This window comes from Megascapheus bottae, chromosome 9 (assembly GCF_031878675.1).
Source record: "Megascapheus bottae isolate mThoBot1 chromosome 9, mThoBot2.hap1, whole genome shotgun sequence".
NCBI lineage: Eukaryota > Metazoa > Chordata > Mammalia > Rodentia > Geomyidae > Megascapheus > Megascapheus bottae.
Genome location: NC_143517.1, coordinates 51,007,431 through 51,021,549, shown reverse-complemented (window position 1 = coordinate 51,021,549; position 14,119 = coordinate 51,007,431). Strand labels below are relative to the sequence as shown.

Sequence of the window (14,119 nt, the reverse complement as noted above, 5' to 3'; positions counted from 1 at the left end):
ACTCAAAGCTACCACCCTATCCTGGGCCTTAGTATTGTCCCTGAGCTCTTCAGCTCAAGGCTACCACACTATCCCTGAGCCACAGCCCCACTTCTGTTTTTCTAGTGGTTAATTGGAGATAAGAGTCGCGGGGTCTTTAGTGCCTGGGCTGGCTTTGAACAGCAGTCCTCAGATTTCAGCCTCCTGAGTAGCTAGGATTACAGGCGTGAGCCACTGTGCCCGGCTGCAACCCTTTTTTTAACCACCTTTATTGAGACGTAGTTTACTTAGTACACACTCACTGAAAATATACAAATGTACTGGCTGTTTATCTATTAATAATGTTGTATATAAATCATTGCAACTAACTTTAGAGTATTTCAAATATCCCCAAAAGATACTACAATGCTGATGCCAGTCCTTTCCATTCCATGTCCTCCAGCACTAATAATCCATTGATCTGCTTTCTAACTAGAGATTTGCTTGTTCTGGACATTTTATATGAAGGTGACCACACAATATTTGATCTTTCTGACAGGCTTGTCTCAATTACAAATTCAATCCACTTTGCACTTGTAGGGTCAACCGTCTCATAAGTATGAATCATTTCTTTTTTACTGTAAATTCTATTTTAATGTACCACCTTCTGTTTATCTACTCATCAGTTAATGGACATTGAAATTGTTTCCACATTTTGGCATTACTAAGAATGCTCTTACAGGCTCACACCTGTAATTCTAGCTGCTCAGGAGGCTGAGATTTGAGGACTGCAGTTCAAAGTCAGCCTGGGTACTAAAGTCCCTGAGACTTATCTCCCATTAACCAGTGGAAAACAGGAAATGGGGCTATGACTCAAGGGTAGGGTGGTAGCCTTGAACTGAAGAGCTCAGGGACAACGCCCAGGCCCAGAGTTCAAGCCCCATGACAAAAAAGGGGGTATGTTGTTATTAATTTGCATGCACAGGTTTTATGTGGACATCTCTTTTCATTTCTTGGCTAGAATGAAATTTGTTACATAACGTGGTAATTCTGCTTCACTATTTGAAAACCTGTCAGGTTGTTTTTCAAACCACTTGCGCCATTTTCCCATCTCATCAGCTACGTTTGAGAGTTTCATTTTCTCTGGCTCTTCTCCAACATTTGCTCTGTCTGATGCTATTCATCCTTCCAGGAGTAATGTGACACAGAAACACTAAAGTGTGGGTGCAGGCCTTCACCCCCTGATTGCACCTCTGGCTCAACAGTGCCATGACTAACCTGGATCTTATCTTGATAGTGTGCATTGAGGCCTGGTGGGTGAGGTCAGCAAACCCTTTGAGCAGAAGGGATTCTGCCAGGTGGCCATGAAGTTCCTGTATGCCCCCAAGGAACACCCAAAGCAGCATTACATGGACCTGAAAAACAGACCGTCCCTTCTTCCCAAGGCTGGTGAGATATATGGACTCTGGGCCAGTGGTAGCCCTAGTCTGAGAGCGGCTGAGTGTGGCGAAGACTGGTTGAGTGATGCTTGGGTAAAACCAATCCAGGAGATTCTAAGCCAGGCACCACTCAAGGGGATGTCTGCAATCAAGTGGAACATCATTCATGACAGTGACTCAGTAAAAAGTGCCAAGAAGGAAATCTGAGTATGGTTTAAGCCTGGAGAGTTGGTTGATTTGTAAGTCTTGTGCTCATGACTGTGTCTATGAATGGAAATCGTGGTCATCTTTAGCAACACTCGAGTCCTTAGACCCAGCTCATATGTACCAATAAAGCCTTTGGAACAAGGAGGAAAAAAGAAAAAGAAACACTATAGATGTCTTGGAGACTCTCTTAGATTCCAGAAATATTCTTCCATAGGTAATCCTGTAGCAACAAGTCAGTTTGCGCCTGGAAATGGGAATCAAGCATTCAGCCAGTAAAATAACTCCCTTCTTTGGCTATTGGTTCAGAACTCAATCCCAAACTACAGGCAAGATCATTTTTCAAACCGATGGAATTACTGTTGCATTCTTGGTAGATGTATTCCTCTTCTGAGAACAAAATCTTCGAATCAGCAGAGCTCCAAATCTTGGGAGAAGAAAGCAAAAATTCTAAGTGAGTTGTAAAATGCCACGCTCTTCCTTCTATCCCTTAATTCCTGAACCCATATATACTGGCCATGGAATAGAAATATCATAAATTAGTTGGAATCTGCCTGCATTCATAGTTCTATCTACAAACTGGCAGTGTACGTGATGTATTTATAAGAGAGGTGCCAGATCTCTGGCTTTGCATAGGGGTTATCTCTCACTTAGATTTATTCTTTAAACTTGACTGAAACATTTGCAGTAATTGTTATTTCTTGTTCATCAGTTTCAATTTGTCAAATGTTATCAGTGGAGTAAGCCCATCAACATTTGCTGTGCAAAATGTTAAGAGGATCAAGATCTTTGCAGACTGTATCATGGCTAAGAGCCAAAGAGTTGCCATATGCAAAATCAAAACTATAAAGATTTTCTAGGATAGCATTTTCCATATCAGTGTCAGGATCTATGATTTGTTCCAGCAAAAACTATTGCACTTGGAAATGCTGCTGCCAATGAATCATCCCTGATTAATGTTAAGATAATCAACTCATGTTCTGAGGTGCATCTGCTTTCTGCTCAGATCCAATAAACACATTAAATTGAGATGTGATACGAGTCAACACTTGTGATTCATTCAAGTTTATCATGTTGGTAGTGATCTCTGAAATTCCTCCAGTGATTCCTATCTTATGGTTTGCACTCCTGATAGGAAAGACATTATAACAGCTTCCACGTGACTTTTCTGGCCCTAATGGCCCCTTAGTCCATAAATGTGAAGGAACCAATATGGGGACATGAAAAGCTGCCAAGTATGTGGAACAATTTTCTATTCGAAAACTGGGGGAAACAGCTTTGCTAAACCTACTAAATTCACACTTGACATATAACTGAATTAATCAGTGTCCTGACCACAATAACCCCGACTTGAATGAGATTCTAGTAATTGGATGAAATATAAATTCGGCTTTTGCAATGAGAGATTGAGAGTGAACTATGTAGTGAACAATCTGTTTTGAATACTGTTTAAACTTTTTTATAAGATGGTTTCCAAAATTAACTGATCAAATTCTTGTTGAATTATAGGCATTTAAAATTTTCATTTCTCTCTATCCTCTTAAATATAATTCTATTAGACCATAAAATCCTTAAGGAGTAGACTTAGGAACTAAACTTTGTAATTCTTAGTTTGCATAATTGTCCAAGCTTTAATGAGTAAACTTCAACTAATACTATTAATATAAAGCATGTTGGTTATGGGTATCTTTCCCGGCTGATAAATAAAACCAGTTGTAGTTGAAGAAATCAGCAGGTAAGATGCCTATATATGGATGTGGAAATTGTATAATTAGCTCAGTACAGAATCTTAAAGCATGTATTCATTTTAATGGGAGGGGGTGGTATGAGTAGTCATTTCATGCACTTACAGTGGGAAACTTCCAGATTCCTCTACTGATGAAATCGTTGGGTGGGAATGTTTAAGAAATAAAGATCTAAGTTAATGCTATGTATAGGATATTTACAAACCTAATTAAGATGCTCTGTGGTTAGGCAGGACTTTCTAAGAGTTTTGAGTTGGAATAAGCAATTATCTTTTCCATCTTCATCTAAACTAAGAATTCTAAAAGGAGCTATAGTGCAGTAAAATGGCATGTTTTAAAAGTGAAAAGAATTCAAACTCTTCACTCTACCCACACATACAAAACTATTAATAAAACGTGTCAAATGCAAACTTGTCTAGATGTATGAACAAGTTAAATAGAATCTCCTAGCCAGATGCTGGCTGCTCTCACCTGTAATCCTAGCTACTCAGGCAGCTGAGATCTGAGGATCATGATTCACAGCCAGCCCTGAGTAAAGTCTATGAGACTCAAATATCCACTAGATTACAAAAGACAAACGAAAAATGGAGGTAGAGTTGTAGCTCAAGTAATAGCTTTGAGCAAAAGCAGCTTAGGGACAGAACCAGCACAATAAATAACAAATGAATAATCTCCTGACTCTTTCATGAGGGGGGAAATCATTTCCTCTTTAAAATTCCACATTCAAAGTTGAGCTGAAATGACTTTTAGTTTTCATTTACATGTTTGAGAGATGAAAATGCTTAGAGCTGTAAACATGTTGAACATGCTGAATTCTGCTTGAACACACTTGTTAGCACTTGTTTGCACAAAAACTATGAGTGTTCATGAAAGGTATGTCTCAGAAAAATTCTTTTGGAATGGCAACTTTTCTGAGTTCAAAACTATGCACTTTATTTTCATCCTCCACATAGCCAGTAGCTATCCTCCAAATCAAGTTTTCAACACTTCCCCTAAGCTTACAAGATGAATTATGATCTTCCGTGTAGCCCCATGATTCCCTCCACCAAATTCTATAGAGATAAGTTTAGTAGTGGTTGCACATATGTAGCATTTCCCAGCAAATATATCATAGGGTGTTTTCTTTTGCTAAAATATCTTTAAAAATAGCTTTTATGGGGAAGACAACTATTTTTTAATATAAGAATGTACAGTTTTTGCTGGGAGTTTGGCCTAGTGGTTAAAGCATGCATGAAGACCCGGGTTTGATTCCTCGGTGCCACATATATAGAAAAAAGCCGGAAGTGGTGTTGAGGCTCAAGCGGTAGAGCTCTAGCCTTGAGAAAGTCCAAGGACAGTGCTCAGGCCCTGAGCTCAAGCCCAGGACTGGCAAAAAAAAAAAAAAAAAGAATGTACAGTTTTTAATAGTCATTTAGCAGTTTACTGCAGAAATGACACTTTCAGTTCTAATTCATAGATGTTATTAACAAGCCATTAGAAAACAATGAATTGCCTGTCATATGCACATTTCATCTACTTTATCCCTTTATTAGCATCAAGTCCAGTAACCCCAACTCTCAACTTTCCTGACAAGCACTATCTTTCTTCATTGAAATTGAGCGACAATATTCTTTTCCCCCAGGATATTTGTCTTCTTAAAAATATTTATCAAGAAATATTCCACCTTGTTACCCGATATATTTTATATATGCTTAATTGGTTATTTGAAATTGGATAGGCAAGGGGGGAAATCAAGATGAGCGGGGGAAGGGGGGATGGAAATGGGGACCATGTCATAAGAAAGGGTATCAATGTTTGTGAAGTAATGCACCTTCTATCTGGTGAATATAATGTAACCCTTCTATTAATTACAATAAATAAATAAATGAGATTAAAAAACATTTGTCAAGAATCTAAAAGCAGAGCATGAAATTATCAAACACTACTTCTATTTGCCATATAAAACAATCTTTGTGTGAAGCTGTAATTTCACTTTGAAACCAAGAAGTCTCCCTGAACCCAACTGAGATGACATTTCTATGGAAGTCTGAATTGTCTCATGTTTAAGAAACTAATTTCTTTTAGCTATTAGTGAGAACTTGCAATATAAATTACTTCACACATAACCATGCCACTCTAGTCAGATGCATTAAGAACCACTGTTCTGAGGAATCACAGGAAATTAAGTCAGGAGTTACTGATTGGATTTCACTTTTACAGTAACTTTTCATGTCAATCTCTCACAGGACAAAAATAAGAATTTTGGCAAAACAGATTACTAAAACACTGCATGCAGAGGGCATGGGGGCAAAGAGGTAAATTTGGTTATTCAGTGCCTAAAGTAACAACTTTACAGTAATATAGACTTTTCTTAGAATATTATTTTGGGTTTGCTATTGGATATTCACATTGATGAGAAAATCATCATCCTACTTGACAAATGGAACCCATAAATGGCAAAAACGTTTCTTATTCCCTGTGGACAATTAAGAGAATATAAGGAAAGAATTTTCAATCAAGAAAAGTATACTTTGGTAGATTACTAGTGATGGGAGACAAATTAATAAGCTATTTACTTCTTGAGCCAGGAATAGTTCATGAATTTTCTTCTGTAATACCAGCAGCTGAGAAAGAGGAGTATGAGTTTGAGAATATCCTGGGCTATTCAGTGAGACCATCAAAAAAAAAAAAAAAAAAAAAGTATTTCCTAGATGTTCTATGCACTACAGCAAGAGAATAACAAAAAATAAAATTTCTAGAAAATTAATTTGATAAAGTTGTCTGGATAAGGACAGGTCCCTAGGAAGTGGTGCTGTGGCTCAAAGTAGAGAGCCCTAGCCTTGAATGAAGAGCTCAGGGGTAGTACCAGGCCCAAAGTTCAACACCCACAACTGCCAATTAAAAAAAAAAAAAAAGTAAGTCAGCCTGAGTAGTAAAGTTCATGAGACTATTATCAATTAATCAGCAAAAGGCTAGAAGTGAAATGTGGCTCAAGTGGTAGATTGCTAGCTTTGAGCAAAAGAGCTCACAAACAGAAGTTTAAGCCCTAAGTTGAAGTCCCAGGACCAACACAAAAAAATAAAAATCAAGACAGTACAATTTAATCACAGAATGCGCTGCCGTTTGAGCTACTAGGCCAGCCCTATTTGCACTGATTACTGGTTCTCAGGGACTAAAACTGTCCTTACACTGTCCATTAACTGACAAGCAGGAGCCATTATGCCAAACACCTGGTTGTACCGGCTAACCTCCAAGTGTGATCCTCCAGATGTCTGACTTCCAAGAAGCTGGACTGCAAGCTTAAGCAACCAAACCCAGTTTATGACTATTCTTATTTTTTTCTTGATAGCATTTATTTCTTGATAGTTTTATTCATTTTCCATTGGAGCATATTAATTAGAAGTACTTGATTTTTAAAGCAGTATATATGTTTTATACTGAGAACCAACCTCCAAAACACGTAAGAAAAATGCAAGTCTACCACATCTAAAGCCAACGGCTTTTTATTTTATTTATTTATTTATTCTGTGGGTCATGGGGTTTGAACTTGGCTTGGAGCTGTTCCTGAGCTCTTCAGCTCAAGGCTACCGCCCTACCCTTGAGCCAAGCCCCACTTTCCGTTGGAGATAAGAGTCTCAGGTCCCTTTGTTCCTGGCCTGGCTATGAACCTGGATCCTCAAATCTCAGCTTTCTGAGTAGCTAGGATTACAGACGTAAGCCACCGCACACAGCTGCCAACCGCTTTTTATTTTATAAGTAATTTTAACCAAAAGCATATGGTCTATGATTATTTACAAAAATAAATTTAGTCTTTTATTGTAAATACTTCTCTGCAGTTCTAAAAGAAAGTTCACTATTCACGTCTGAATGTCTTAAATCATCTAAGGCACTCATTGTCCTTCTGCATTCTGCTTCTCAGAAAGCACTCTTGAGGTAGATCTGTTGCGGATCCTTTTCCTTTTCCTCTTCTTTCCAGAAGCAGGTGATTTTGAGTCCTGGACCTTTTTCTTTTTCTTCAAACAGCTAAGAGGATTGGGGCCACTGATTTTCTTGCGCTTTTTTCTTCTTTTCTGTTCAGGATTTTTCACTAAACCTTGCTCTTCTTTGAGCTGCTTGATATTTTGTTTGTCATGCACAGAGACAAGCTGACCTGACTGGACAGATTTCACGAAGGCGATTGTTTTGGGAGAAGGTTTGTCCAAAACTATAGTATTCTGAATAATAAACATGAGAGGCACTCCAGGTTGCTTCTTTATTTTCACAGATAAATTCTGATCCTATTGAAAAGAAAAATGGAATAATTTGGTTCAAATATAGTCTATAAAGATGCCTTAAATAAGAACTTTAGGAGAAAAATATTTAAAAAGATAACAAAAACAAACAAACCAAAATGGCCCATCACAGTGGCTTATGCCTGTAATCCTAGCTACTCATGAAGCTGAGATCTGAGGATCGCAATTTAAAGCCAGCCCAGGCACTAATGTCTGTGAGACTCTTATCTCCAATTAACCACTAGAAAACCGGAAGTGGCGGCGGCCCTGTGGCTCAAGGGGTAGGGTGATAGTCTTGAACTGAAGAGTTCAGAGCTAGCGCCCAGGCCCAGAGTTCAAGCCCCATGTCAAAAAACAAAACAAAAAAAAAAACAAACAAAACCAACAGATTTTTCTCTCTCAGCTCAGCAGTGCAAATGAGGCTTATTAATATTCTGGTACTATGAATTATAAACTAATGTAAATGCAAATGTGTGAGGTTTCTCTTGTTTCTATTCTACAATGTTCTCTAAAAAGGTAAGAAAGAGGAGTCAAAAGCAATAGAAAGTAAGCAAGAATTGGCTGGTTCTAGATTAAGTTTTGTTGCTATGTGATTTTATAATGTTAAGAATGTACCTGAGCAAATCATATGTAAATGTAAGCGAACGTTAGAACAATACCACTTGAGCCACTCTCAGCCCTTTTGCCTTTATTTTTCATAGGATCTTTTTTTTCCCCTTGCAGTATGGGGCTTAATTTGCTGCCTTACTTCTATTAGATAGGTGCTCTAATGTTGAGCTGCACTTCTAGACTCTTTTGTAACAGGGATTGTAATTTCCTGCTTGAGGAACACGCTTAGACCTCTAACTGCCTTTCTGAATGAGTGCGTACCACCACATCCAGTTTCTTCCATTGGGATACAATCTTGTGGACTTTTCTGCCCAGGCTAGTCTGGGATTGCAGTCCTCCCCATCTTAGCCCCACATAGTTAGGAAGAGAGTGGCACAGGCCACTGTACTCAGCTGTTAGTTTGAGGAGGCATTTTGCATGCATGTCCTGGTTAGCCTGAAACCACATTCCTCCCTATCAACCAGGATTATAGCTGTGAGCCATGAGCACCTATATAGGCCTCTCATTTTTGCCTGTGGTCAGCCATGAATATAAGTCATTCACCTAGTTTGGATTAGACATGACCCATCTCTCCCTTACCCTTAGCTTGCTTGTTGAGATGGGGTCTCATTAACTTTTTTGCAGAGGCTGGTCTCATGCCCCAATTTCTGCTTACACATACATGAATTTCTTAATATCATCTCCAGGAGTATCTTTTCTCTTGCCTCTCAAACATTTAAAATTTGCAATGTTCCATACCAGTACTACTGTCTTTAAGATCATGAACCCTGAATTTTTGAAAAATAGCATGATATAGGAACCTGAAAAACAGCTGTGAATATAGAATGCTAAATCTTTGCTTTACTCATCTTCCCTTAAGAAGTCTTAAAGCAAATAATCATGTTGCTTTAGTAATAAAAGTCTCATTTTTAACTTCAGAGAAATAAGACTGTCAGAGAAGTGGGTACTAACTGGAGGGTTTGAGCAAACAAGGAGGAAGAAAGAAGGTGAATACAACAGACACTGATTATTTGCAAGTATGAAAACAGAACAATGGAACCTGTTGAAAGTGTTCTGGAAAGGGGAAAAACAGAACAGAGCAAGCTGACAGAGGAAGAATGAGTGAAATACACTGTAAGCATGTGTGCATGCCTAATGAATTCCCCCTGTATACCAAGTATAAACCACTACTACTAATAATAATGACAATAATAATTATGTTCTTAGGGTCTTTCCTTAATTCTTAAATAACAACTGATTTTACTGACTGTAAGTTAATTATCTCAATTTTTTACATCAAAATACTAAAATCACTATCTACATTTTTTTTTTCGGATTGTAAATAGCTCCTTATGAAGCAATACATAGAAAATACTGACTTGCAGTTTTGAATGTAGCATTACCTGGGTTGCCACAAAGTAATGATGAGGATTCCCTTCCTCCACCATGGATTGCAGACATTCTGATCCACTCACTGAGTTTTTGAAATGGGGACAATTTCGAACCTGGAATTTCTGTGCAATGAGTTTTGCCCCGTATAAGTCCTTTCCCAATGTTTCTAACTCCTTCAACACACACCTGGGAGAAAAGAAATATTATTAGCAACTGACAATCATAAATATTTTTTGTTTGTATAAAACAAGTATAAAATAAAATACTTGAGATTTTTCAATATAAAACTACATGATTGGGGCCAGGAGTTTGGCCTAGTGGTTAAAGTGCTTGCCTAGCATGCATGAAGACCCGGGTTCGATTCCTCGGTACCACATACATAAAAAAAAGCCGGAAGTGGTGCTGAGGCTCAAGTGGTAGAGCTCTAGCCTTGAGAAAGTCCAAGGACAGTGGTCAGGCCCTAAGCTCAAGCCCAGGACTGGCAAAAAAAAAAAACAAAAAAAACTACATGATTACAATTTGAATTTGATAATAGCCATTATACTTCTAAAGACTTGAAAAATGTATGCATTGAGTGGAGAGTAAATTACTGAGCACTTACTATGTACTAGGCAGCATGCAAATTGCCCTTTATATACATTCTTCTTTAATTTCAAAATAACCCATAAAATTAAGGAGCTTACCAAACCTAAGTACATAAGGTTATATAGGATGAGACTAAATGAAAGGATCTCTAGGATATGGAGAAAAGAGTTTTAGTTTGTGTGATTGTTGTTTTTAATGTACTATTATTTCTCTTCTCTTTTTTTGCCCTTTGGTTAATCTCATATTGTTACTGTATCTGTACATCTATTTATTTACTTGAAATAGGAAAGAAAAGGTGGGAAAACTATGATTGCGAGGAGGTAGGGGGAGAAAAATGGGGATAAAACCATGAGAAGGGGTATCAATGTGTGAGAAGTAATGCACCTACTACCTGGCAAATGTAACTATAACCCATCTATACATTACTCCTACTTGCCTAGCAAGTGCAACATCCTGAATTCAGCAATCTCCAATACCAAAAAGGGAAAGACAAAAAAAAAAAAAGCGAAGGTCTCTAAAGTTCAACATAGAAGAATGCCATTTTCTTCCAAGTACTTTCTATCTGCAATTGGTTGAGTTCATAGATACCAAACTCAAGGAGATACAGAAAACAATAATAACTTTTATAACTTTTCTTCTTTCTAGGGACTGAATTCAGGCCTCATTTCTGCTACTAAGTGCCCTATTTTGTTTTAAAAATACGGATCTGGCTTTTGCCCTGGGTAGCCTCAGAAGGAAAACCTTCTGAGGTCTCCTAAGTAGTTGGGACCACAGGCTCTCTTCCCTCCTGTCCACGTAGATGAAGTGGAGGAAACATGAGGGCACGGACGAACGCACAACCCACTGAAGGCAGACTGGGGCGGTTGACAGGACACCGGGGCTGGGATTCTGTCCTGCTCACTGAGATAGCCTCGGTGGACAGTTGCCTACGTGGGGGAGCCAGTGGACATATTCCTCACGTCTGCGGTCTTTCTGGGAGATCCAAGATGTCACAGGACGTCGTGCAATCGCCCAGAACGCCTTCACACCTACGAGTGGAGGGAGGGACGGGGATCGCGCTCCACCCCGACCCGGCCGCGGGAATCCCGGCCCTGGGCCCACTACACCCCAGGCCCGGGCTCCACCTGGCCGTCCACGCCCCCGGCCCGGGCTCCACCTGGCCGTCCACGCCCCAGGCCCGGACTCCACCTGGCCGTCCACGCCCCAGGCCCGGGCTCCACCTCGCCGTCCACGCCCCTGCCCCGGGCTCCACCTCGCCGTCCACGTCCCCGGCCCCGGGCCCACCTGGTGGTACACAGCTGCGTCTCCCCCATAAGGTAGCGGGGCAGCTGCTCCCGCAGCTGGATGCGGCCCCTCAGCGCCGCCTGACAGAAAGTGCCGTCCAGCAGGATCTGGTACGGCTCGCGGACTCCGAAGTTGTTACGAAAGAAGCCAAGATGCTTCTTGGCGTGTTTCTGCCTGGTGATCTTCATAGCCGACTCATCCGGACCCACGCTACCAAACCGAAATTCGGCGGCGGCTCACAGACGCCTGAAACTCCCGCAACGACGGCCAATTCCGGAAGCGAACAGCCCTTGACCCCGGAAGTAAACGCCCCCCCCACCTCGCAGAACTGGCCTCCGGTTTACGTCATTCCCAGACTCAGCGCGGGCAGGGATCCCCACGCCCCTTTCAGGGGCGGGCTCTCGGGGGCGGAGCTACTTTTCTGCGCGCGGTGGGTGGCGGGGAGAGAAGAGTCAGCCAGGGGTGCGCGTGCGCAGCCGTGCGTCTGCCTTAAAAACCTGTGCCTGCTGCAACCTGACAAGAAGTAGTCTGGCAACGTAAAGCTAGTCAGTGGCAACGTTGAGCCTTAATGTGTTCCAGACATTGTCCAGTGGAATTCACCGTATGCTGTTTCCTTTAATGTTGATCGTTCCCAAGTGAGGAAAGGAAAGGAGTCAATACCAGACAGCCAATACTGGAGGTTTGTATTGGCTAGTTTTCAAAAAATAAAAGTAAAAAAGTTGGGTTCGTTTACCCAGAGCACGAGGTTTATTAGTGCATGGAACCCGGGAATCATCTGCCAGCGGTTCTCTGGTCCTTCCTACACTCCAGTCGGAGCTAATCCTTCTCTGGAGCAGTAAAGTCAGTTTAAAGGTTCCCACAGTTGTGTAGCTGTTCCTCATCTCAGGACCATTGTGTTGACTCAAAACTTGGGAGAACACTCTCAAGAGATAACGTTTTTCCGGACTGAGAGTCTCTGAGCTTACATACTGGCTCTGTCACTAACCTTAGTTGTGTGAGTTCCTCAAAACGCTGGTCCCAGCTGCCCCAGCAAACTGGTAAACTGGTTCCAGATCTCCTTCCCTTTTCTTTTTTTTTTATGCCAGTCCTGGGGTTTGAACTCAGGGCCTAGGTGCTGTCCATGAGCTTTTCTGCTGCAAGACACTTGAACCACAGCTCCACTTCTGGTGTTTGCGTCGTTAATTTTAGAGATAACCGTCTCACAGACTTTCCTGTCTAGGTTGGTGTTGAACCTTGATCCTCAGATCGTAGCCTCGTGCGTAGCTAGGAGTACAGTCTTGAACCACTGTTCTAGCTTCAGGACTTTTTCTTTAACGTCTCTCTTTCTAACATGGGAAAACTATCCTGGGCTAATGACAGGAATATAGAGGCACACCTGATTTATGGTTTAAGATTTAATTGGTCAATATGATGAATAAAGGGAATGAATCAGAAAAATTTGAGTTTGCTGAGTGACCTCTTTGAGAAAAATAATCAAAGAAGGGACAAGTATGGAATTTTATATTTTTGGCTTGGCCTGGAATCTGTCCCAGATCTAGTTTTAGCTAAACATTGAAAGAACTCTCACAGAAAAATGATTTACAATGTGATTGAAATGTATTGTTTGCATTGGGAGTTTTATTTCAATTTATAGGTTTATGAAATTAAAACTAACATCTTTTTTAATGTTAGGCTTAACCAGAGTCCCAGCACATTGCTTAGATGGCTGCTTTCATTCAGCTGCAAATAAATTTAAGAATTGGAAGTCATGAAAGGATATTATAGAGTTGGAGTCATCGTCCTTGAACTTAATCACTCCATATTTTCCAACTTGAATTCTCTTGTTATTCCTGCATTCAAAATCCTGACACTGTTGTATTTCCATCACAGAGAAATAATACTACATCAATTTTAACTAAAACTTTTTAAAAGGCTCACATCTGTTACTTAGTTTTAACTACCAGCTCCTTAGCTATGTCCCCCCCCCCTTTTTTTTGTAAAAGTGCCATGGCACTATACCTTTGAGTTGTACTCTACTTTGTTATTTAGTTTATTAAACTACAATTGTATTCAATCTCTCTGACAGTGTAAATTTGCACAGCTACTCTTGTTACAAAAACAGCCTTCAAAGGCGATTAAGTTTTAACTAGAGTTTTCTATTACATTGGCACTTATTAAAATATGATCCCAGGATATAAAGAAAAAGTTCTCCTTGTGATTGTTTAAAGTATTTGTTTCTAATTCAAAACAAATATTAGAGAGCGCTCCTACAGTAGTCTTCACTTATTTGAAGTTCCAAGATCCCCTAGTGGAAAGATTACCTGAGATATAGATGTTACCAAGTCATATATGTACTTTATAGTGCTGTTTCTTATATAAACTTCATAAATTAGTCACACTAAGAGATTAACAAGTAATAAAAACAACTGTGACAATACACTCTAATAAAAGCTACATGAATATGATCCTCTCCACCCCAAATTTTAACCTCAGTGTAGACCTCAGGAACCTCAGCATCTGGTGTTTTTTCTTTTCTTATTGAGAATTTGCATGTACTTATGAAAAATTAATAGCACATCAGATTTCGGAAAGGAAGTGACATTTATTAAAATCTCTTTTGGTCATTATTCTGCTCGTTAATGTTTCTGAGTGACCTCTTGCGGTAGGACACCACTGATTATTCAGTATGATATTT

The 14,119-nt window shown here is 40.0% G+C and overlaps 2 protein-coding genes across 2 annotated transcripts; one reads left to right on the top strand and one right to left on the bottom strand.

Moving 5' to 3' along the window:
• The first annotated feature begins 1,322 nt into the window (after positions 1-1,322).
• On the top strand, positions 1,323-1,604 carry LOC150059159 (nucleoside diphosphate kinase B-like). Its single transcript, XM_090338774.1, has one exon. It carries the CDS (start codon positions 1,323-1,325, stop codon positions 1,602-1,604), a length of 282 nt encoding a protein of 93 aa, XP_090194900.1.
• Positions 1,605-6,738: 5,134 nt separating this feature from the next.
• On the bottom strand, positions 6,739-11,746 carry Utp23 (UTP23 small subunit processome component). The gene is made up of 3 exons (XM_090338721.1): positions 11,446-11,746; positions 9,588-9,762; positions 6,739-7,602 (listed from the first exon to the last, which is right to left on the bottom strand). Exons 1-3 carry the CDS (start codon positions 11,631-11,633, stop codon positions 7,216-7,218), a joined length of 750 nt encoding a protein of 249 aa, XP_090194847.1. The 5' UTR covers positions 11,634-11,746; the 3' UTR covers positions 6,739-7,215.
• Between the last annotated feature and the right edge of the window lie 2,373 nt (positions 11,747-14,119).

Excerpts from the sequence above, each read along its gene's own strand:
- LOC150059159 (XM_090338774.1), top strand. The coding sequence starts at position 1,323 with ATGAAGTTCCTGTATGCCCCCAAGGAACACCCAAAGCAGCATTACATG.
- Utp23 (XM_090338721.1), bottom strand. The coding sequence starts at position 11,633 with ATGAAGATCACCAGGCAGAAACACGCCAAGAAGCATCTTGGCTTCTTT. Across the intron at positions 9,763-11,445 it reads ACGCAGCTGTGTACCACCAG|GTGTGTGTTGAAGGAGTTAG; the intron begins GTGGGCCCGGGG and ends CTTTTCTCCCAG. Across the intron at positions 7,603-9,587 it reads ATTACTTTGTGGCAACCCAG|GATCAGAATTTATCTGTGAA; the intron begins GTAATGCTACAT and ends TCTTTTCAATAG.